The sequence below is a fragment of the Arvicanthis niloticus genome, chromosome 17, assembly GCF_011762505.2.
Source record: "Arvicanthis niloticus isolate mArvNil1 chromosome 17, mArvNil1.pat.X, whole genome shotgun sequence".
NCBI classification, from domain to species: domain Eukaryota; kingdom Metazoa; phylum Chordata; class Mammalia; order Rodentia; family Muridae; genus Arvicanthis; species Arvicanthis niloticus.
The window spans coordinates 42,213,796-42,236,755 of NC_047674.1; the positions used below are offsets into that span (position 1 = coordinate 42,213,796).

The following is a 22,960-nucleotide window of genomic DNA, read 5'->3' on the forward strand; positions in this document are numbered from 1 at the left end:
ATTTCCTCAGAATAAAATCTAAAGTGTATGTTCATGTGTATCAAATTTAAAACTATTTGATCTATGTCGTCTGTAGTGATGGGGCTAGCTAATATTCCCATCACTAATATGTCAGCTGGCTGACCTGTACCCAGTCTGCTAGTGGGTTTTTATATTTTTAATAGGATTCCTTGATTTGATTGAAGAAATGATTATTTTGCTATTATGCATTTTCATCATAGTTTTATGATTAAAAAAGTTTAGTATACTTATTGGTCATTTCTGTTCTTTTGTGAGCTGTTCTTCAGTTTGGGAGGGAGAGAGCCTTGTACCTCTTCATAGTGTTGGTTACTCAGTCAGACCAAGAGAATATAAAACATAGGCAGCATTAGTCTGGGCATGGTAGACTGTAGCCATCTAGCCCTGTATTCTACTCATTTTAGCTATGAACAGGAAGCAGTGGTGTATTTGGGAAAGCATTTGGTGTCTGCTCTGTAGTTATAAATTATATGAAGCTTAGAGTTAGAGGGGTCTGGTCTGATCTCTCCATATGAGACAGATATACCTGCTCTTGCTGACTTGCTCAAAACTGTGGAGCACTAAAGTAACATGGGAGTGAATGCAAATTTTGTGTGTAAACATCTGTGAGGTCACAGATTAATGTGTTCCATGTGGCCCTCATAAAAATGTTAACTCAGCTTTGAGATTTTTTATCATTTTCTTTAGATCCATTTCATTTCTTTAGCTTTCATTGTACATAGTAGAAAAGGAGGTAAGTTTTGAATGTTGATAATCCTAGTCAAATTACATTTAAATAATGGCAACATTTGAAAAAAAACCCAGTTATTAGAATGAGTCCTGATTTTATACAACTGTTTAGTCATTTTGTTAAAATATGAATCAGATTATAATGTAAAATCTTTCAGCAGTTGATTCCTGTTTGATGGTGGCTGCAGGGTTACCAAAGCAGATGGTTAGCTCATGCAATAAACTTGTAAACAATGCAGAACATACTTAAAAGTATTTAGGGGTGCACATTTAGCTTAGAGGTAGAACACTGTTTGCCTAGTATGCACAGACCTGGGCTCAGTCCTCAGTACCACGCAGAACAAAAAACAAACAAAACCAACAACAAGAAAAAAGGAAAGGTCAAATACCTTGTATGTTCAAGAGAGAAATTTTACAAAATGTTGATAGAACACTGTGAAGGGGTAAAGAAAAAAATTCTATAATGTGCTTGCTTACCCGCTCGAAGTTTTTAAAATTGTTTTAAAGTTAACATACAAAGTCATAGATTTCATTATGGTACTTTTCACACTCTTATGTCATTGTCCGTTTCCATTAATTCCTTTATCATACCTGCCCCTTCCTCTTCCTAAATAGTTTTTTCTGCTTTCATGTCATGAGAACTCCATTATCTCCATACCCCCAAGCCTTCTTCCTTCACTCTTTGAAGGTCATCTTTGCTTTCATGCCCTACAGATAGATAGACACACATAAACACATAAACCCATAAACCCATAGACATAGACTCTGATTGATGTATATTGTTCTTTTAGCTCCCCCATTTAATTCATTTCTGCCCTGATAATTATTCTTGATATTTACTGCTTTTGCATGTGGGAATTTCTTGGTTTTCTAAGACCTTGAGATCATTATGTTAGTTATTTGAGATTTTTTTTTTTCATGTAAGCTCTTGTAGCTATCAGCTTTCCTCTTACAACTGTGTTAGCTATACCAAAGGCTCTGGTAAGTTAGGACTTCATTTTCATTTGATTCCAGGAATTTTACCGTTCCTCTCTGATCTCAAAAGTAACTCATGATTTAAGAGTGTGTTGCTCTGTGTCCAGCGTATGTGGCTTCTGAGTTTCTCTTGCTATCGATGTCTAGTTTGATTCCACTGTTTATTTCAGTTCTACATTTGTTAAGACTTTTTTTTTGTTTGTTTGGTTTTTGGTCGAAAATATGTTATAGAGAAGGTTCCATTTTGTGGGTTTTTCAGGTAGGTTGAGCAATTATTTTATTTCTATTAGCATTTGAGGTTTGCTGGTTTACTGTTTTGGACAAGATGGATTCCTTCCTACTTCTTTTCTTCATGTTCTTCTAATGCAGATTGTTTTTTCCTGTGTTCCTGTGATTTAGATTGATGTCCCTCCTTCCTAATACATAGCATCCTTTTCTGAACATCTGCGGTGGATTGATAGGGCCCTGTTAGCATTGAGAGCCTGGCTAGTTTGGGATGATGAAAACAGTCTTGACTCTTCTGCTGTTGGCTCTGATTGCTTTTTCATTCCTCATCCTTCTTTCTTCTCTTTCTCCCTCTCGTTTCTGCCTTTTCTTTGTTTTCCCTTTCTTCCACATGTTTAAACTCTGAACTATAGTGTCATTACATCTGTGATGATACCTATATTACAGGGTATAGAGGAGCTTATGAAGTAATAATGTCTAGCAAAGAGTTTGGTAGAAGAGGAAGACTTTGTAATTCTGCTCATTTTATAGAGACAGTCATTAAATTACTTTGTAGGAAGCATTTATGAGTTATATCTAATTTATGAGTTGTTTCTAAACAATACAATGTGACATTCTAGGGTTAGTAGGGTTAGGCCGTGCAAGAATACTTTATGGAAGGCTCAAGAAAAGTAATTATTTTACAAAAAAATTATTTTTCTTTTCTGTAGACTAGATATTATTGATTAGAGATTATATAGCAGAAGCCTTGCTGTGGTGGTTTGAATAAGAATCCCCACCCCACCCCACCCCAGAAGGCGATTGATTATGTTTGACTACTTGCTCCCCAGTTGAAACAGGCAGGGGATAAGCAGAGTACATTCTGGCTGTGTGTGTGCAAAGTGTTGTGGAAGCATGAAATGGTACGGAAGGACAGTGAAAGGAAAAATGATGACGACTAGATTTTGGGGAGGGCTTTAGTTGAAAAGTTGATTTTTTTTTTCTTTCTTTCTTTTTTTTTTTTTTTTTTACAAGGCATATGATCAGACTTAAGTGAGAGCGGGGCACAGTTGTTTCAGGAAGGGAGAGCTTTGAGAACAGATGTGCACTTCTCCGGAGACAGGTCTGCGTCCCTGGCTGAAATTAAGGAGAGAAGATAGACTGAGGCTGGTTGCTTTTGGGGAGCGATTAGCATGGATGAATTTGCCAAAGTCATAATTACTGGACTAACTAGAAGCTTGTCTAATTTAGAGGCTGGATGACCAAGATTTTAGCAAGGAGGGAATAAATAGAATCATGGAAGAAATCTGAATCAGAAGTCTCAAGGAAAAAAAAATTTCAAAGGCGATCTTCTCAGGAAAATTAAATATGATAGGATATAAAGGAAACGAAAAGAGCTCATTTTATTTTATTTTTAGTTGACATAAAATTATTTTCTGAGGTGGGCATAGTGGTGCATGTCGGAGCCAGAGGCAGGCGGTAGGCTAGCACTGTTTCTCAAACTGTAAATGTGCCTTTGTCATTTTCTAGCATCTTTTCAAAATTTCATTCATTTCCTTGTGTTTAATTTACTTTTAAAACAATGTTTATTTTGCATTGGAAATTCAGATAATGTATACTGTGTCTAGAAAATGGTTTGTGATTTATTTTTAAGCTGAGGAAATATTGTTAATATGTATGTAAGTAGCCCTTGAAAGATGATTTGACATTTTGTTATTTTGTTTTGTTTGGAGGATGATAGTTAACTAGAATAAACAGTTAAAATGTACAAAACTAGGTTTCTAGGGATATTATTCAGTTGTCAATATACTTTTAAGAAAATATACATTCATTTTTAGCACAAAGTACAGTACCTTTTGTGTAAGTGAATATTTGATTTGACTTCCCACAGTAGAACTTGTTAAACATTTAAATGCAGTATATTGTGCTGTAGTGTACACCCTCTGCTGGTGAAAATGTATTATTGCTAATTAAACAAAATCACTTTAGTAATTACTTTGAATGAAATATAATACTTTGTAACTTAAGAGTAGTCACTCTTAAGTAGCGTGAGGAAAATAAGGTAGAGTTTGGGGAAAATGCCCTTCCTGTTTAAGAGGAATATGTTCTTTTTGCATAATAAATTACATAATAAATTGTTCTGTTTAAAAGTAGTCTCCTGGTTAAGAAATGCTCACCTGTTACACGAATGATTGTTATTGCGTTGTGGCTGTGTGTGTGTGTGTGTGTGTGTGTGTGTATGCGTGGTGGTAGTATTGTTTTTTGAATTTTTCTGTGGAAGCTACTACTTATATGTCTCTATTTAACTGAATTTAAACTGTAGACTATCACACCCAGGGTGGACATTGATATAATTCACCAGTGACTGAGGTTTTACTTACTACACTCAGGTGTGTGTATAATATATGTGCATCTCACATGAAGAGTTAGAAGGGTTACAGCACCATAAACCTTAGCCTTCTTCTCATAAATACACAAACCTTTCTCCCACCTCTTGTTCCGTATTACTAACTTAGGAAGCCATGGGTTTTGTTTTTTTTTTCCTACTTCAGTGTTTTTATTTTATTTTAAAATGTTTTTTAAACATTTAAGATAGAGAGATTGCTCAATTGGTAAGAGTATGCACTGCTCTTGAATAGGATTTGTGTTCAGTTCCCAGCACCCAGGTTGTCTGGCTTATGTATACGTATGCACACAGAAACATAGACACGCTATGCTGCTCAGTTTCTGTCAACTTGATACAAGCCTAGACATACTTAAGAAGGAATCTTAATTAAAGAACTGCTTCCATTGGATGGGCCTGTGGGTCCTGTAGGTATGTTTTTGAGGCATTTGCTTGATTGCTACTTAATATAGGAGAACTCAGATCGCTGTGAGATGTGTCATCCCTGGACAAGTGGTCCTGGACTGAGTAATAAATGTAGCTAAGGAGGCCATGAAGAATTGGGTGGTAAGCAGTAGTCTCCGTGATTTCTGCATCAGGTTTCTGTCTTGGTTCTTGCCCTGCCCTACCCTTTCTCTGAGACGGACTATAACTTGTATGCTGAAATTCCTCCGTCTCCACGAAAGCAAACTGAAGCTCCATTTCTGTGATGTGTCCAACAGTACAATTGGCTGAGTTGTAATTACAAACCCAAACTGTCTTTAAAAATTTTTTTTGTTTGTAATAATTTTATATTCCTACTTGTTACAGTTTGAACCTGAAATACCCTCCACAGGCTCATGATCTGAATGCCCGACCAGTTGGCACTAGTTTGAGAGATTCTGGAAAGTTGGAAGAGGGGCCTAGCTGGAAGAAGTTGGCCTTAGGTGGGGGCTAGGTCCTTAGAGTTATATTATTCCTTGTGTCTTCTTCGATGTGAGCAGTTGTCTTCTGTCAGTACTCTTATGACCATGATGTCCTGCCCCATCTCATTACATGTAACGATGAACCAAACCCTCTGGATGTCTGAGCTGAGATAGCTCCTTACTCTTCTGTTGTCTATGTCAGATGTTTTGTTAATGGACACAGAAGTAACTTATAAACTGATAATGTGATTTTTTTCTGTTTTTATCTGTTGTATCTGTAGTGCTAATTTGATGTTTTCATATATGTATGTATGTATGTATGTATGGATATGTGCATGTATGTATCATTTTAGATCTGATTTGTTCTTTATGTACCCAGAGGAGATAGGCTCTCGTTGAACATGTTTTAGTCTTTCCTACAACCTAGTAACTCAGTGATAGTAATGTTCCTAACCCCGCCTGCTTCTGTCCCCAGTATAAGTCCCATTCATTGGCTTCTTTTCACTCCATAGAATTTAATGACTGGTAATTTTTTTGATTCTAAACATTTGAATTTTACTTATCAGTTCTAGACACAACTAACTACTATTGGTTTTATTTTTTATTTTTTTGAGATACATTTTTGTTATGTAGCCCAACTATGCCTGAGTTTATCTTTGTGCCGTAGCCTAGATACTTTTCCTAGAAGTAAACTAAATTCATTGTAAGGCTCTTAATTAGTTTTATTTGCCATTTCTTGATAACTAATCTCTTCAGGAATGCTGCTTTCTATAGTTTGTTTGCCTTTTAAGTTGTTTTATGCAGTTTGATAAACTCATTATACTTATATACACTGAAATGGGTGTTTTGTTTTAGTAGTAACAAATATGGAAATAAATTACTTGTAAATGTTTTCTTTTTACTAAAATTTGCCTGTCTCTCAACTTTCTTAAGATAATAGTTATGTTCAGGTTTATTTATAACATTTGTCCTCATGAAGTTCTCAGGGAACTTGGAGAAAATGACAGAATTACCGATGTTGCTACTATTCCTGTGTTCCAATGAAATCTTGACATTGCAGGCCAAATGATACAAATTATCCATTGTGTTATTCTTTCTGTGCTCTGAAGACTAAATCAATTTGTAGAGGAAATTTTTAAACATGTGTTCATTTACATGTTTTATTTTACTTTCCTAAACACTGCTAGCACATATTTTTCAAGTCAAATGGAAACATTTGGTTATGTTCTGTATCATGTTATTAAAACTGCTTTGTGTATCATTGCATTCACTTTTATAGCTTTGAAACCATTGATTACATAATTATAGTTTGCTGTTCTTAATGTGATACAAAATTTTTCTTCACCTTTGTAGTCCTTGTGCTAAAAATAAAAACAAAGCCAATTTATTCTATAGTTCTATTTGTTAAACTTTTTATTTATCAGTGTTATTATATATAACATCAGAGCCATTAAATGGCATTAGTTAGCCATCTGTTATTTGTGAATTATTGGTAAAAGACAGTTAGACTCCACAATTAGTTCAAAATGTTTTAGCTAATACTTTCCAGTGTTCCTTATATGAACCTTTTAAAACAGTATCAGTTCTTACACTCAGAAACATTAGTTATCAAAATTATTTCTCTACTGTAAGATGGAAGTTAATAATTTTATAGCCCTCTAAAGACAATCTGTCCCTCTGTTTGCTTCATTGGAGTATATATTTTATGACAACAGAATAATCCATTTTTTTTGCTAGACCTCTATCATCTAGAATGCATCTCGCATACAGTGAACATTCAGTTCTTATGACAGGAGTCAGAATAAATGAATGACTAATGAGCCTTTTGAGATTTTCTGCTCATCTGACTCTTGTCTGCTGTCCAGTGCAGAGCTACACAACATTCATGGCTACTGTCACATGACACTGTCTCTGGAGAAGACTGTGGCTCATCGTCATTTTTGTTTCCTTTGAACAGTTGACATTTTCATATCATATGAAATGTATAAGAAGCATCTTTCTGTCTTACAGAACTATATACAGTTGAAGTGAACTACACGGAGGGTACAGTCTTTTAATTGAAATGCTTGAGTAGCAGGTAGCCTTGTCTACAAAGATGAGGAGAAAATATATACAGTATATGTATTGTGCTTTGTTGTAGGACCTATATTCTTGAAATGTTGAAGTACAGTTAAAATTTCAGTTATTTTAGTTGTGGAGAGTCCATATAAATTGTTAGTTCCATAGCCGTAAACTCTGAATTAGTGATTCAATCTCTGCTCTGTCTTAGAAGATGAGGCATCAGTAGAAAACTCCTCTTCATTCAGGGTTCATTTTGAGTATAGAAATATGGCAATTTATTATTTCTACTAAGATAAGAAGAACTGAATGGGGCAGAATGGTGGCACTTGATTAGGAAAGGTACTTGTTCGTCCAAATCCAGACTTCAGTGAGCTCAGTGTCCTCATTCCTAGGCGCAGCTGTGGTGGGACAAATGTCTTAGTTTTGATTATTAATATCCACCATGGCTTATCTTCTCACAGAGGATAATGTCTTAGCCAGATCCAGTCTCCTTCCCATTAGACCATGATTCTTTCCCCTTTTATTAAAAATAGATTATTTTATACACTCTCTCCCTTTGTTCCTCCTGTTTTCCCACACCTCCCCTCTTTTCCAGATCCACGCCCTTTCAGTCTTTCATTAGAAAAGAACAGGTTTCTAAGAGATAACAACAAAACATAATAATGTAAAGTATAAAATAAAAGAAAACCATCACATCAAAGTTGGACAAGGTAATCCAGCAGAAGGAAGGAGCCCAAGACAAGGCAAATGAGTCAGAGACCCACTGGTTCTGCATTCAGGAGTCCCATAAAAGTACTGAAGTCTGTAGTGTATATGCAGAGGGCCTGCTCCAGACCTGTGGAGGTCCCGTTACTACTGAGTCTCCTTGAATTCATACGCAGTTTGCTCAGTTCAGAGGGCCTTGTTTGCTTGGTGTCCTCTTAACTCTTTTCCACTTCCTCATCCGAGGGGTTCTGAGCTCTAAGGGGAGGAATTTGATGGAGACATCCCATTTAGAGCTGTGTGTTCCAAGGTCTCTCTTTGCCTAATGTCTTAGTGACCTATAGTTCTTAATTATATTTACAAAGACTAAAGAATGTGCCACTGGAAAAGTAATGCAAATTTTTAGTCCCTGTCGACTGTTAAAAATAATTTTTTCATACAATATATTCTGCTATGGTTTCCCCTCCCTCTGCTCTGCCCAGTTCCCATCCCATCCACCTCTACCTCCTTCCTGCTGTCTCTCATTAGAAAAAACAACAACAACAACAGGCATCTAAGGGATAAAACCACATCAGAATAGGACAAAACAAACAGAAGGAAAAGAGCCCCCCAAAAAAGGCATCCCATAAAAACAAAACCGCCAGAGTTGGGAGGGAGATAAATAAAATAAGATTTTTTTTTTTTTTAAAGAAAAGCCCCGACAGGACATTCTGAGATAAACAACCCCCAAATGTTCGGTAGTATAGGGGCTTTCCAGGTGTTCAGCGGTCTGTATAAATTGGCTAAGTTTTAGAAGCTATGCTTAGTGCTTCCCATAGTTTTAGTTAACTCAGTCATTCTGGACTTCTGACAGGGTTGAAGACCTATAGTCACATAGCCATTCCTGGCTATTTACTTTGAGAGAAAAGATCTGAGTGGATGGTTTTCAGCTGGCATTCATTCTAAAGCCAAGAAAAAAGCCAGGTTCAAAACTAAGTGTTTTAGTTAGGAGAGATGACAGAGGTTCTGGCTAGTCAATAAAATGATGGACTGGGTATTAGGACTATCTTGTACCTCATTGGTACAATTAGGAATAATTATGCTCTAATTGTATCTTGAGAGAAAAGTTTTACTTTAACAGGAAGGATGATAGGTAGGAAGAGCTAAGGGGGTAGGAGTACTGAGAGGAAGAGATGGAGTAAGGAGAGGAGAAGATGAAGGAGAGGAGAAGCTAGGTGATGAGAGAGAGAAAGAGAGAGAAGGGGGGAGCATGGAGGCAGATGTTCACATGTCTCCACCAGTCAAAGATAATTGATATACCTAGGTTGGGTATTGGGTTACACTTCTGATTGAACATTACCAAACTTATAAAGCATTTGATTAACATTTAAAAAAATTGTATAAAAGCAAAAAGGAAAAGGGGGCATGGGATAGGGGTTTTCTAGGGAGGGGAAATGGGGAAAGGGGATGGCATCTGTAATGTAAATAAAATTAAAAAATAAATTAATTAATTAAAAAAAAAAAAAGAAAAAAAGAAAAGCCCTGACAGGACATTCTGAGATAAACAACCCCTAAATGTTGAGGGTGTTTTCTGTTGGCCAACTATTGCTGGGCATGTGGTCTACCCTTAAGAGTAGTTTGTTCCCAAGTGAGACTTCCAGGGAGAAATCTGTTTCAGTTGTTAAGTGGTTATCAAATTGAGATAGCTTCTGGGTTAAGGAGTGTGATGTGTACATTTCCCTTTTAGCTCTAGGGCCCTGTCTGGTGCAGACCCATGCAGGCCATCTACATGCTAACTCAGTCTTTGTGAGTTCATTTGTGTATTGGTCCTGCCATGTCTAGAAAGTCTGGTTTCCTTGATGTTACTATCCCCTGTCTCTTATACTCTTCCTGACTCTTCTTCCACAGGGTTCTCTGAGCCCTGAGGGGAGCGGTTTGATGGAGACACCTTTTTAGTGTTCTGAAGTCTCCCACTCCCTGCAGATTGTCTGGCTGTGGGTTTCTGTTCCCATCTGCTGCAAGAGGCAGTTTCTCTGATGATGGCTGAGTAAGGCACTGATCTAAGAGTATAGAGGAGTATCATTAGGACTCATTTTATTGCTGCATTCCTCTTCTAGAACAGTAGTGTTTGGTTTCCCCTTAGGTCCCTGGTCTCAGGTACTTGGTAAGCCAAGCAGTAATGGGTATGGGTTCCATCTCATGGGGTGACAGAATGTCACTATTTCTTTACCCACTGATGGACTGGCACTTAAGTTTATTCCGCATTTTGTCTTGTTAATATGCTGCAGTTAAAGTAGGAGGGTTGTTATTTCTTGTTTGTTTGTTTTTTTTTTTTAAATGGGGGAGGCACATACCCAGTAGAAGGTCTGCTGTTTTGTATAGTGATTCAAGTTTTAATTTTTTTTGAGACTGTTACATATTATGCTTTATGCCTTCACTTTTTTTTTTTTAAAAAAAATCACGTTTTTCCTTCTTTCCTTTTCCTTTTCTCCTTTTCTCCTTCCCCCCCCTTTTCCCCCCTTTCTCCTATTTCCCCCTCTTTTCCTCCCCCTTTCTCCCCCTTTCCCCCCTTTTCCTTTTCCTTTCCTTATTTTCTTAAGACAAGATCTCTTTGTTGCTTTGGCTGTGTTGGAACTCACTATGTATGTAGACCAGACTGGTTTCAAAAGGACAGAGCTCCACTTACCATTGCCTCCAGAGTGCTGGGATCAAAGAGGTGCATACCATACTTGGCTATCACTATCTTCCTAATAGCTTTTTAAGTATGAAGTGATCTGATTTGTATTTCTTGATGATAATGATGTGTTAAGCACCTATTCCTATCTGTGCTGATGGTTTTGATTTTGTTTGATTTGTTTTGTTTTGGTGGTATTAATTGAAAGATTTTGTGTATGCTAGGCAAGTGCTCAGTCATCAACCTATATCTCCAACCTCTCTAAAATTTATTATTTATTTTATATTTGAGGCAGTTCTAGCTAAGGTGAACAAGTTGCTTTGAACTCATTGTGTAGAGCAGGTAAGTCTTGAATTTTTGATTTTCCCTTCTTAGTCCCTCAAGTAACTGAGACTGCAGACATGCATCATCAGGCTCATCTTTTGGTAACTATTTTCATGTCTTCTCTAGAAAAGGATCTGATAGACCTTAATAGATTTAAAAAAATAAAATCTTTGGGGTTTCCTACATAGGATCATATTTATCTCTACACAGGGAAAAGTTCGTGGTTTCCTTTTAGGTTTGGATGGCTTTTCTTTTCCTTGTTTGATTTCTTTCCTCCTGGTCCTCTTCCTCTTTATTTATTTATTTATTTATTTTTGTTTTGTTTACTGTTTTTTGAGACTGGGTTTCTCTGTGTAGTAGCCCTGGTTGTCCTCAGTTTGTAGACCAAACTGGTCTTGAACTCACTGAGATCTGCTTGCCTCCTCTTCTTGAGTGCTGAGATTAAAGGAGTGCGCTCCACATCCAGCCCTTGTTTGATTTCTTTATATAGTATTTCCAGTACAGTATTGAACAGAACTTGTGAGAGTGGGCATTCTTATCATGTGCCAAATGATAGAAAGATAGCAGTTTTCCCTCATAGACTGTGTTTGCTGTGACTTTTTATAGATTGCTTTGATGAAAAAGTTCTTTCTATACCTATTATATTCAAAGTTTCCTATCATGAAATGATGTTGAGTTTTTCCAAGGGCTTTTTTGTATGTGTTGAGATGATTCTGTACTTTTATCATTTGTTCTGTTAAAGTGATATATCACATTTATTGCTTTAAACCAACCTTATATCCTGAAACAAGTACCCTTTCCTATCTGGCTTTTAGATTAGATTGTTGTTACAATCCACGTGGCAGGAAAAGATATTTAGTATGATTTTGATTGTCTTAAATTTGTTAAAAATTGGTTTGTGTCTTAATGTGTGATCTATCCTTAGATGTTCTGTGTACATCTGAGAAGAATGTATGTTTTTCTATTCTTAGGGGAAAAGTTCTAAATAGGTGTGTCAAGTCTGGTCTGCAGTTGGGTCATGTGAGGTGTCCTGTTGTTGGGTATGAAAAGAGGTTATTGAAGGGTGCTGCTTGTAGTTTCTGCTTTCTGATCTGTCAGTATTTGTGTTTATACGTAGTACTCTGATACATGGTATGTATTCTTTCATAACTATTACATATTCATGTTAAATTGATCCATTTGTCATATAATGTGACCTTTATCTCTAGAGATAGCTTATGATGGAGATTCTTTAGTTTTCTTTGCTTTCATTTCTTTCAGTTCAAGCCTGTATATAATTCTAAAATGAACTTCTCATGGACAATAGGAAGCTAGAGCTTGTTGTTGAATTTTGAGACAGGGTCTCTCCTTATGTAGCTCTGGCTGGACTGGAACAAAATATGTAGACCAGGCTGGCCTAGAATTCACAGAGATCCACCAGCCTTTGCCTCCTGAGACCTGAGATGAAAGGCCTTGCCCGTCACACCTGGCCCTAAATCTCCCCTGCTCTGTATCTTTTTATGACTTTAGTTCATTAATTCTTAAAGTAATTGTCTGTAAGGATTTTCTGTTACCCTGTTGTTAACCTGTGTTTACTAAAATGTGCATGAATGTTATGGTGTTTGTGTGGAGGTCAGAAGACAACTCCTGGGGTTTTGTTTTCTTCTACCACGTGGGGCCCAGGGGTTGAATTAAGGCTGCTAGGTATGGTGGCAGGCACCTTTATCTGCTGAGCCATTTTGCCTGGCCTTTCCTTTTATCTTTAAAGGATAGTATTGCTAAGTTGGCAGTTGCTTTTTTCTGATGTGATGTTTTTGTCCCTTTTGTATTGAAAGATGTCTTACATATTGAGTAAGTTGTGACCTCTTTTGAAAAGTTCTTTTTAGTGATTTGACAACAGTAATTTAGAGGTTTCAGAGTTGTATCTGCTAATTGTAAACTAAAGACTGCCTTAATTTTCATATCAGACACTGTGTTTGGTATGCAGCACACAGAGATCACTAAATGAAGTCCTTAATGACAAATAATTGTTTCTCAGAAAAACTAGCCAATTAATTATTGAGTGGGCCCTGTTTATATTCTCATATTCTCATTCTCTCTCTCTCTCTCTCCCTCCCTCTCTCTCTCTCTCTCTCTCTCTCCCTCTCTCTGTCTCTCCTTCTCCCCCTTTTCCTCCTCCTCTTCTTCCTTCTCCTCCTCTCTTCCCAGCCCTCTTTTATATTTTTACAAAATGTTATGTCAATTACTGGCCATACGAAGAGGTTCCCTAGTGAGAAATTAAACTGTTTAATTTGAGACACACTAACAAAAAAAATTGAAAGAACAGAAGGTGCTGTTGTTTCATACTCTCTGAAGGGAAACTATATGGAGGTGCATATTTAGGACAAAAACCCAAAACTAATCAACCAACAACAACAACAACAACAACAACAACAAAAACCCTCAAAAACCAGAGGAGTAAAGTCATGAGGAGAAAGCTTACCTATGACAACAAGCAGACTATTCTTGTTCTGTCATATTGGGTTGGAATATGAATGGAGTCATGCTCAAGGCAAAGCAAGGATAAATCTTAAATCTTGTAGATATAATTTAACCTGGAGTTGTGAAAAAGAAAATTTAAAAAGGATCATGCTCAGCCTGGTCATACAAGCAACATAGAGGAAACAGAAACTTTTAAACTGTTGGTGTTACAGGCTGAAATGATGGAGACTTTAATCTGGAAATAGAATTCATAAGAAAGAATTTACTCTGTTCTGGTTTGCTTCTTGTTGTTACAATAAAATAACCTGACTAAAAGCAATTTGAAGAATGGTTTGACTTAAACTTTCAGGTCACAGTCCATCACTGAGGGAAGGTAGGGTATGAACTCAAGGCAAGAAGTTAGAGGCAGGATCCATGGAGGTGTGCCACCTGCCAACTTGCTCTCGGCATCACGCACAGCTTGCTTTCTTACAGCTCAGACCCATTTGTCAAGGGTTGGTGTCAACTACAGTGAGGTAGGCCCTTCTATATCATTAATCAAGACAGTCTCTGTAATCTCTCTCAGATATAGCCATGGGCAAGTCTGATCCAGGCAGGTCTTCAGTTGAAGTTCACACTTCCCACTTGACTCTGTGTAATGTTGACAATTTAAAGTAACGAGGACACTCGCCCTCTTACGCTGCCTACTCTATGTGAGGACATCTGTGACTGCTCAGATAACTAGTTATTGCATTCAGACGATCATTTCTAGTGCTCGTCTACCTGGCTGCTCTGCGGCATTGGACACAGTTGATTATATTTTCCTCAAAGCCTCTCTCTTGGCTTTGCATTGTTTTCCCATACCCCATGATTCAGTACTCTGTTCTATCTGCTCTTCGGTTGCAGGTGTTATCAAAGACATTTCTCCATACTGAACTTTAGTCCTGTATTCTTTAAAATGTGTGTGTGTGTGTATAAGTATGTACGTGCATGAATGTTTTGCCTGTATGCATGTCTGTGTACCACTTTTTTTTTTATTGAGAACGTTCTCTTTTTTTATTTTTCATTTTATCTAAATGGGTGTTTTATGTATGTCTGTGCACCTGGTGCTGGCAAGAGGCCGGAAGATGGTGTTGGATCCCTGGAACTGAAGTTATAGATGGCTGTGACCTGCCATGGGGATTCTGGGAATCAAATCCAGGTCCTCTGAAAGATCAGGTCCCTTCAGCTACTGAAGCATCTCTGCACCCCTGAAAGGTTTTATCTTTTAATACAATATGTTTTGATCCTCTTTCCCCTCTTCTTGTTTCTTCCAGATCCTCCCAAGCTTTTGGGTTAGGTGTGGAGCTGTGTCTACTTCTTCTCTGTGTTGGGAACCCATCTGGCTTTTGAACCTTTGCAGGCCTGTGTGCTTACTCCCTTAACATTTGTGTCATTATTGCACAAGTGTATCTTGTAGCAAGTTGCTGTTGTGGGTTGCAGACTTTGTAGCTGGGAGATATTGATGCTTTTCTTTCGCTGGTAGCATGCAGAATACCTTAAAATACCACGAATGCTAGTCAGTAGTGGTGAAGCTTCTAGGTTGACACCAGCTCAACTTCTCTTGTTTGATAACATACATAAGTGTTGTCTTAATAATAGAGCTTTACCATCAGGTTATGGAGGGCATCCAAAAGCTCTGGCAATAGCCTGTGATGTGTAGGAGTTGGTCAGTGACTTAACCCATTTCTGATGTTGGAAGTTTTACTTGGTAGCAAAAGATACACAGTTGGGGTATTGCTCAGTGACTCAGTCCAGATTGTTTATATGTTTATATACTTAAGTCTCCATTTGGTTTTTAAATGGTCTTCAGTGTGTGCTGTTCCTCCCCATATTCCAGCCTTTGCTCTTCTCTTCCATCCCCTTCCTCCTCAGCCCTGCATTCTAGTTTCTCCTTTATCTTCATGACACTGCATTGTATTGACCCTTCCTTGGAGGATCTTCTCTTACCTGATACCTTACTAAGTACCTGGCCTCTATGTTTATATGGATTACAGCACACATTGACGCTTAAAAGCTAATGTTCACATGGAAGAGAAAACATACAATGTCTTTTTGTGTCTGTGTTATTTCACTCCTGATATTTTTTTTCTAGCTCTGTCCATTTACCTGTGAATTTCATTTTTCTTAAGACCTGAGTAATCTTTCATTGTGTAAATGTACCACATTTTCATTATCCATTCATCAATCTAGGCCTCTTTCTGTTTCTGCTATTATGAGTAGAGCAATGTACATGGATGAGCAAGTGTCCCTGGGCTAGGGTGTAGAGTCTTTTGAGTAAGCTAGATCTTATGGTAGATCAATTCCCAGCCTCCTGAGGAACCACCACACTGACTTGCATAGTGTCTGTATAAGTTTGCACTCCCAAGAGCAAAGAGTAAGTGTGTCGTTCCCCCTGCCCTGCATGCTTGCTACCATGGCTGTCATTTATTTTATTGGCTGGTTTATGGTTAACTCTCAAGTAGTTTTGATTTGCATTTCCCTGACTAAGCATGTTGAACATTTCCTCAAGTATGAAGCCATTTGTGTTTCATTTTTGAGAACTCTTTCTTTAGTTCTCTACCCCATTTTAAAATTAGTCTTAACAGTGTTCAGTTTTTTTTTTTTTTTTGGTTGTTTATTTAGTGTAGATCCTATATGTCAGATGTATAATTGGTAAAGATCTTTTCCTATTTTGTAGGCTGTGTTTTGCTCAAATGGCAGTGTCCTTTGCCATAAGCTTTTCAGCTTTATGAGGTCTCACTTGTTAATTGTAGGTATTAGTCTGTTCCATACTGGTGTCTTGTTCAGAATGGTTCTGCCTGTGGTAATGCACTCAAGCCCATTTCCCAAGTAACCTTCCTATCAGACTCAGGGTGTCTGCTATGTTGAAATTTTTGATTCATTTGGAGTTGAGTTTTGTTTGTGCATCACTTTTGCGCCTGGTGCTTGTGAAGACCAGAACAGGTGCTGGACCTCCTGAAACTGGAGTTTAGATGGTCTTGACAGTGCTCTTAACCAGTGGGACATCTCTCTAAACCCTAACAATATTCTTAACTGCTTCCTGGATATTTTTATTTCACTGTGTCACTATCACTTAAAACATTCAGCAGATTTGTAAGTTTCAAGGCTTTACCAGTACTTTACAGGTATGTCTAAAATATCTAGGATTTTGTGTCTTGGCCTTTTCTTTTGTCACTGTATTTTCTGCCACTAAATCCTACAGTTATTTCTGCTGATAGTCACATTTATTTCCATTCTTGTTGGTCTCATAATTATTAGTCCCTTAAAACCATTGGTATATTAAAGCAAATCAGGCAGTGCATTAGTCCTGTCAGACAGTTTCAATTTGCAGTAGCCAACTATGGTTTAGAAATACTACATATTGCATACTGCCTTGACCAATATGATGGAATCTCATACTCTGTGATTTACCTGTGATTTATCACTTTGTTCAATGTATTCATGATGTATGCTCTACCTGTCCATTGGTCACTTAATATCTGTGTCACCTAGTTGGTATCATTGTGCTTCTGTTTTAGAAATAATCCTTACTTTACTTAATACTTTTGTTAAAGCACAACTGTATTGATGATGGCAATTTGGATATGTCAGAGAGAGCTGTCTAGTGCTTCAAAGCTTTAGGTGTCATCTCATATCATTTGAAGAAGGGTACAGGACAGTATGGTAAAATAGATGTTAGGAGACAGTAATCATCTTTTCATAACTTTTACTATAGTACATTGTTATAATCGCTCTTTTGTTATTGCTTATTGTGCCTAGTTTGTGAGTTAAACTCCATCACTTTGTTACCAGGCAAGTGACTCTACTCAGATGAAAATATGAATAAGCAAAGCGAAGTTCCTATGGTATTAGCAGTTCTAAGTTTAGCTTGCCCCAGGATCTTGTACTCATGCTGTTAAAGCTCTAATCTTTAAGTGCCAGTCATCCAGTAGCCAACAGCTGCAGTTATATACAGCTCTGAACTTAGAATGTATGGCCTCTGCTCTTAGCTGCTTCCTGGCAGCCTGGACTGATAACTTGCTTTCTGGGACTCTCCAGCAGTCAGCATTTGCAGCTCCTCCTTCCTTGTAGCAATTTGCCATCTTTTGCCTCTGCTCTTTGCCATCTCGCATCACTTCAGCAGTTCATGGTCACAGCTTTGCACAATTCTTAATCATCACCATTTTCTTGAGCTATCATCTGTCTGCTGCTGGGTGTGTTGTTTGCTCTTTATTCTTCCAGCTCAGTGTGCTATACCCATGATTAGTCAGAACTAAGCAAGAAACACTCAAATGAGGCTTTATCTGGGGTTAGGCTGGGGGTGGGGCAGTGCACAGGAAAGGAGGACAGGTAGACCCATGCAGTGTCTTGTTCATTAACCACAGCCTTTTACTTTAATTAGGTCAGCCTGCCCCAGCTGTTAGTGCCAGGGCCTCTCTGACCAGATTGAAGACTGCTGTGGATGTCCAAGTGTTTGTGAGTGGGAAGAGGGGATCATCATGGGTGGCTATAGGCAGAGCCATACAAAGGCTCTCATCAAACTGTTATGACCAAAGTGAAGTCTCCAGGAGCCTTTTGCAAGGCATGTGGAGTGGCTGTGATTAGAACAAAGTCTCTTGTGGTTTGAGTGGCGCCCGATACAGTTGTGTTTCTCAGTACCTGGAAGGAAATCTCTGGGGCTGTTCTGTTCATGTGAAGCCTCCCGCCAAGCATTGATAGTGGATTGAGGAAAGGCTCCCTGAGCAGCCTTAACATTGCCCGTGTACAGCTCCAGAAATGGCTGCTTGATTGAGAGCTCCCACAGTTTTGCACAACAGTGTAGCTGAAGTTGTGCTTGCTACTACCACCAGGGTACACCCTCAAGTGAGGAGGCAGTATCATGCGGAGTCCCACTGTAATTAGGAACCACGGAGGCAGCTCATTTTTGGCCTCCATCTCTGCCCCACCTGGTATAGTTACTTGGTTTTGTTCTCCATGGCTGCCAAAGGGACAGGTAAAGGATTTAGCAGGTTTGAATCAACCAGCCCAACAATTCCTGCCTCCATAGCTTCAATCATTTAAATAGGAAAAACATTAAGGGGTGCTTTCAATATAGATTTAACATGAAATTAACATTCTTCAGTGAGCTTTGTCTAACACTACTTAACCCTGTGCCAAATACCCTTTCAGAAGGTTGGGTCCCCCTGACCTGCCTAGATAGATAAATATGTATTAGGTGTCTGTCTCTGTGTGTATGTGTGTAGTCTAAGCTTCTGCGTCTGTATCTTGGAACTCATTTCCTATGGCTTGGTGGGTTTTCTGTGTGATTCTGTGTGCTGAGTGTTTAAATCGAAGACTTAAGAATAATCTAGAGTTTTGCTTTTCAAAATGGGTTTAGTGGATGGCAACATGGGCATCTTGGGGACTTACTGAGAAAGCAGAATTCTTTCAGTCCAAGGACTGAAGGATGTGCCAGTTCAAGGACTGCAGAATTAGAGCCTTCGTTGTCACAATATTCAATAAAACATATATAGGTAAGCTGAGATATTGGGCACCTTATTCACCTTTCTTGGTTTGACATTTAACTACTAAATTAACTAAACTACCTATTTTTCTATTTTTACCTATTTTAGATTTCTGTGTAAATTTCAAACTATGCTATATTGTTACTTAATAAATTGTGAGAAACAGCTGGGGGGTAACTGAAGGCAGAACTGCAACTCAGAAAGAAAGGGAGGAGAGAGAGAGAGAAGATTGTGTGTGTGTGTGTGTGTGTGTGTGTGTGTGTGTGTGTATGTGTATGTTTTCATCCTTTCTGTGTGACAGAGGGATCTGTGGATGTGTTTAATTTTTACTATTTTCTAATGACTGGCTTCAGTGTGGTTTTTCTAGAATGATGAAATTAGATGCTTAAATAACTTGCAGTTTTTAAAAAAGCTTAATACCTATATATGGCTTTTATGAAGCTATGTTTTTCATAATCAGGTAACTTTTCAGAAACCCAAAAACGTTTTTTCAGAAGCTTCCCAGAAACTTAATTTTTCCACTTAAAAATTCTACAAGCAACATGTGAAAATAATCCAGAGAAAACTTAAAATTTCAAATGGAAAGAAGACATTTAAAACATAAAGAATGATAGAGTCAGGGCTCAGGTTCTTATATTCATGTTAGTGTGTCTGCTGTGTTCTCTAGGATTCCTTGACCATGACAGAAATAAATACCATTTATAGAACGTCAGTTTTTGTATGTGCATTAAGTGTTAGTGAAACAAACACTTGTTTTGTAGCCAGTGCCCTCCAGGCCTGCACTCTAGTGCCAGGCATTCTTCTCTGACCACATCCTCAGTTCTCAGCGCCAGGCCCTGCCTCCGCCCCATGACATGTGGGGAAGCTTCCAGTTCATATGGATTATATTCATACATTTTCAACATCATAAGTGGTTTAATACTCTGTATTTCTTTTAAAATGTTTTAAAATCTGATACTTTTGAGATTTGTCATGAGATACAAGGCTTGTTGAGACAGTCTTGTTTTCCTTATTGCAAATACTTCTGTTTTAGATGTACAGTAGAGGCCTTTTATAGATTAAAGAACATTTTGAGAGTATGAATGTTTTCATGTTTCTTGATAAACATTTCTTCTTTCAAGTACCCACTTGTTTTCATTGGCTCATTTTTGTGTGTGCCCTTTTTTTATTGATGGTTACATTTATTTAGATGTGCTTTTGCTATTTACCATAGCATGAACTCTAACCCTCATTTCTGATTCTCTAGTTTTGGAATGTATACCTTTCATAGATACATTAAAAAGGTTTTTTTGTTTGTTTTTTGTTTTTTAATGAGTCCTCTGTACTTGGACAGCTACTCAGGATGCTGCAGGACAGTCACAAGTTTGAGGCTAGCCTGGACAGTTTAATTTGACCCTGTCTCACAGAAAATTGATTGATTGATTGATTGTTAACATTTTAATCACTATCTTGTTTAGTTAATAGCTTTTCTTTGGGGCATATGTTACTGCTGTTCAAATATTCGTAGTGGAATACTGTTTGAGTTAGTCTTTTTAACTTTTTATTGATTGATTGTATGTTTCATGTCATGTATCCAGTGCTACTCATCTCCCGTCCTTTCTTAGCCACCCTTTGCTCTTGTAATCTTCCCACCAAAAGGAAAAAAAAAATAAAACAAGCAAACAAACAAAAATTTCACCATGGAAGCTGTAGTGTGTCACAGTGTGTCACATAGTATACCCCTTTGTCCACCCAAAAACGCCGTATCTGGGCCTGTGTGGTAGCTGAGTTGATCAGCTGGCCATTTCTCCAATGCTGGTTAGCTCTCCAGAATTGCTCAGGTTAGCTTGCCCCAGGGCAAGGCAATGTGGCAGCTGGCAGGGGGATGGGGGCCAGCTCTGGGTTGGCTCACCCTTGCCTTTGCCACTAGGGCCAACTCTCCTGAGCTGCCTAGGTGAGGCTTCAGTGGCAGGGCAGGCTAGTCACATCAGCCTGTTTTCTCCATTCTCGACTCTACAGTTCTGCCTCTCTTCTCAGTGCTCAAACCATTCCACTTCTCTGTCTCTCCATGACTTGCACATCATAGTGGCTCGCCTGCACGATGGGCCTCTGGGTGCATTCCACCACTTGGTGGTGGCCAGGCTTCTGTGAATTAATTAGTTTTAAAGTCTTGGAGTTAGGAAAACATTTCCAGGAAAGTAACACAAGTAGAATAATTAATTTTCTTTTCTCTCTGTGTGTGTGATGTATGTACATAAATATGGGTGTGCATGCTCTTGTGTGCTTACCTGGAGGCCAGAACAGATGTCTGGTATTTTTCCTATGGATCCCTGTCTCCAGTGCCATCTTGACAGGATTTCTTACTGATCCTGAAGCTTACATTTTGGCTAGGGTGGTTGCCCAGGGATTGTCTGGCTCTACCTATCAGTGCTGAGGTTGTAGGGATGCACAGCCATGCTTGGATTTTTATAAGGATGCTGGGGATTTGAACTCAGGTCCTCAAGCTTGGATAACAAGTGCTTATATCCACTGAGATACCTCTCTAGTCCTGATTAAGTTCTTAAAGATTGATTTATAAACTTTTAGTGCAGGTATGGTATGGTATTCTCTCAAACTGTTGTCAGTATCATTTAAAAAAACAAAACAAAACAGAATTTGAACATGTGATTTCTGTAAGCTTCTGTTAACAATTGTATAAAAATTAGACTGCAGCTAGAATACAGTCAAGATGTTTTAGTTTTTAATGCCTGCCTTTCCTTGCTTCTTTCCTTAATTAGGTCCCCGATGGGCTTCCTGGAATATTGGTGTGTTTATTTGCATCAGATGTGCTGGGATTCATAGAAATCTTGGGGTTCATATATCCAGGGTCAAGTCAGTCAACCTAGACCAATGGACACCAGAACAGATACAGGTAAACATTACGTTATCAAGAAATTATTAAAAATGTATTTTAAATAATTTAAAATACTTAATTCTTGTGTCTAAGGATTAATACTGAAATGCACACTGAATTGGCATATGCTAAATAAAAATTTTGAATGTTATTTCACTTATTAATCCACTGATATTAAATTCTTTTTGAATCTGTGGTAGTCAGTTTTAAATTTTTTTCCCCCTAAAGTATTTTTTTCATTTAAATGTTTTAATTGGTTGAAGACATTTGCTTGTATAATCCTATAGTTTTACCTGCCAGTGGAGGGAGTCTGGGTAAGATTAAGGGGGGTGGGAGAGATCACCTCTTGCCTGAACATTGACTTGAAGGATTTCTCTTCTGTGGAGAAGTGTTGCTGGTGTTCAGAGAGGCTAGTAGGAGATGACAGTCCAGTGAGAAAAGGTTACACTGACAGTTTTGGTTTATATACAGTAGTTAGCTTTATTATAGTTAAATTTTACAATTTTAAGAGTTTGCTATTTTTTCTGGGCGAGAGTTTTAAATTTTTAAAATCTTTATAATCCTTATGTAAAAAAGTTACTTTTATTGGTCTTACTGTGTAATTTACAGTAAAATCACAGATTTTTATTTATGTTTTTATGCTCTTTGAAATTGCCATCAAAAATTCTGAATATATCAATATACAGCCATCTTCTGGTATTACAAAAGATTATTTCTGGGATGCCTGGTAGATACCCAAAATCCACTGATGCTCCGGTGCTTTCAATAGCTGGAATAATATTTGCGTGTATCCATCTATCGTGTTTTAAATCATTCTTAGTTTCTTACAGTATTGGATACTAGGTAGATGCCATACAAGTTGTTGTTAGACCACTTTGTTTGGAGTAATAAAAGAAAAGAAAGTGTCTGTCTCTTTCTCTTCATTTCCCCCTTACACACTCGTGTATGCATGCACACACACACACACACACACACACACAAATATATATGCTCAGTACAGATGTGTGGTTTGACTTTGATATTTAGTCTGTAGTTGGTAAGATGCTACAGATGCAGAGCTCAAAGATACACAGGACCAACAGGTATGTTGTTGAACTTCAGTAATATGCATAGCTCAGAATTAGAAAAAATAAACTTGTGTGCTTGTAAACTAAGATAACAGTAGAATTT

At 37.9% G+C, this 22,960-nt stretch overlaps 1 protein-coding gene across 3 annotated transcripts in view; it reads left to right on the plus strand.

Moving 5' to 3' along the window:
• Smap1 (small ArfGAP 1) overlaps window positions 1-22,960 on the plus strand; it is a 76,328-nt gene that overhangs the window by 17,625 nt on the left and 35,743 nt on the right. For all 3 annotated transcript variants that reach the window (XM_034521359.2, XM_034521358.2, XM_076915146.1), the window contains exon 2: window positions 21,675-21,808. In XM_034521359.2, coding sequence (XP_034377250.1) covers window positions 21,675-21,808 — 134 coding nt within the window. The remainder of the gene's footprint in view (window positions 1-21,674; window positions 21,809-22,960) is intronic.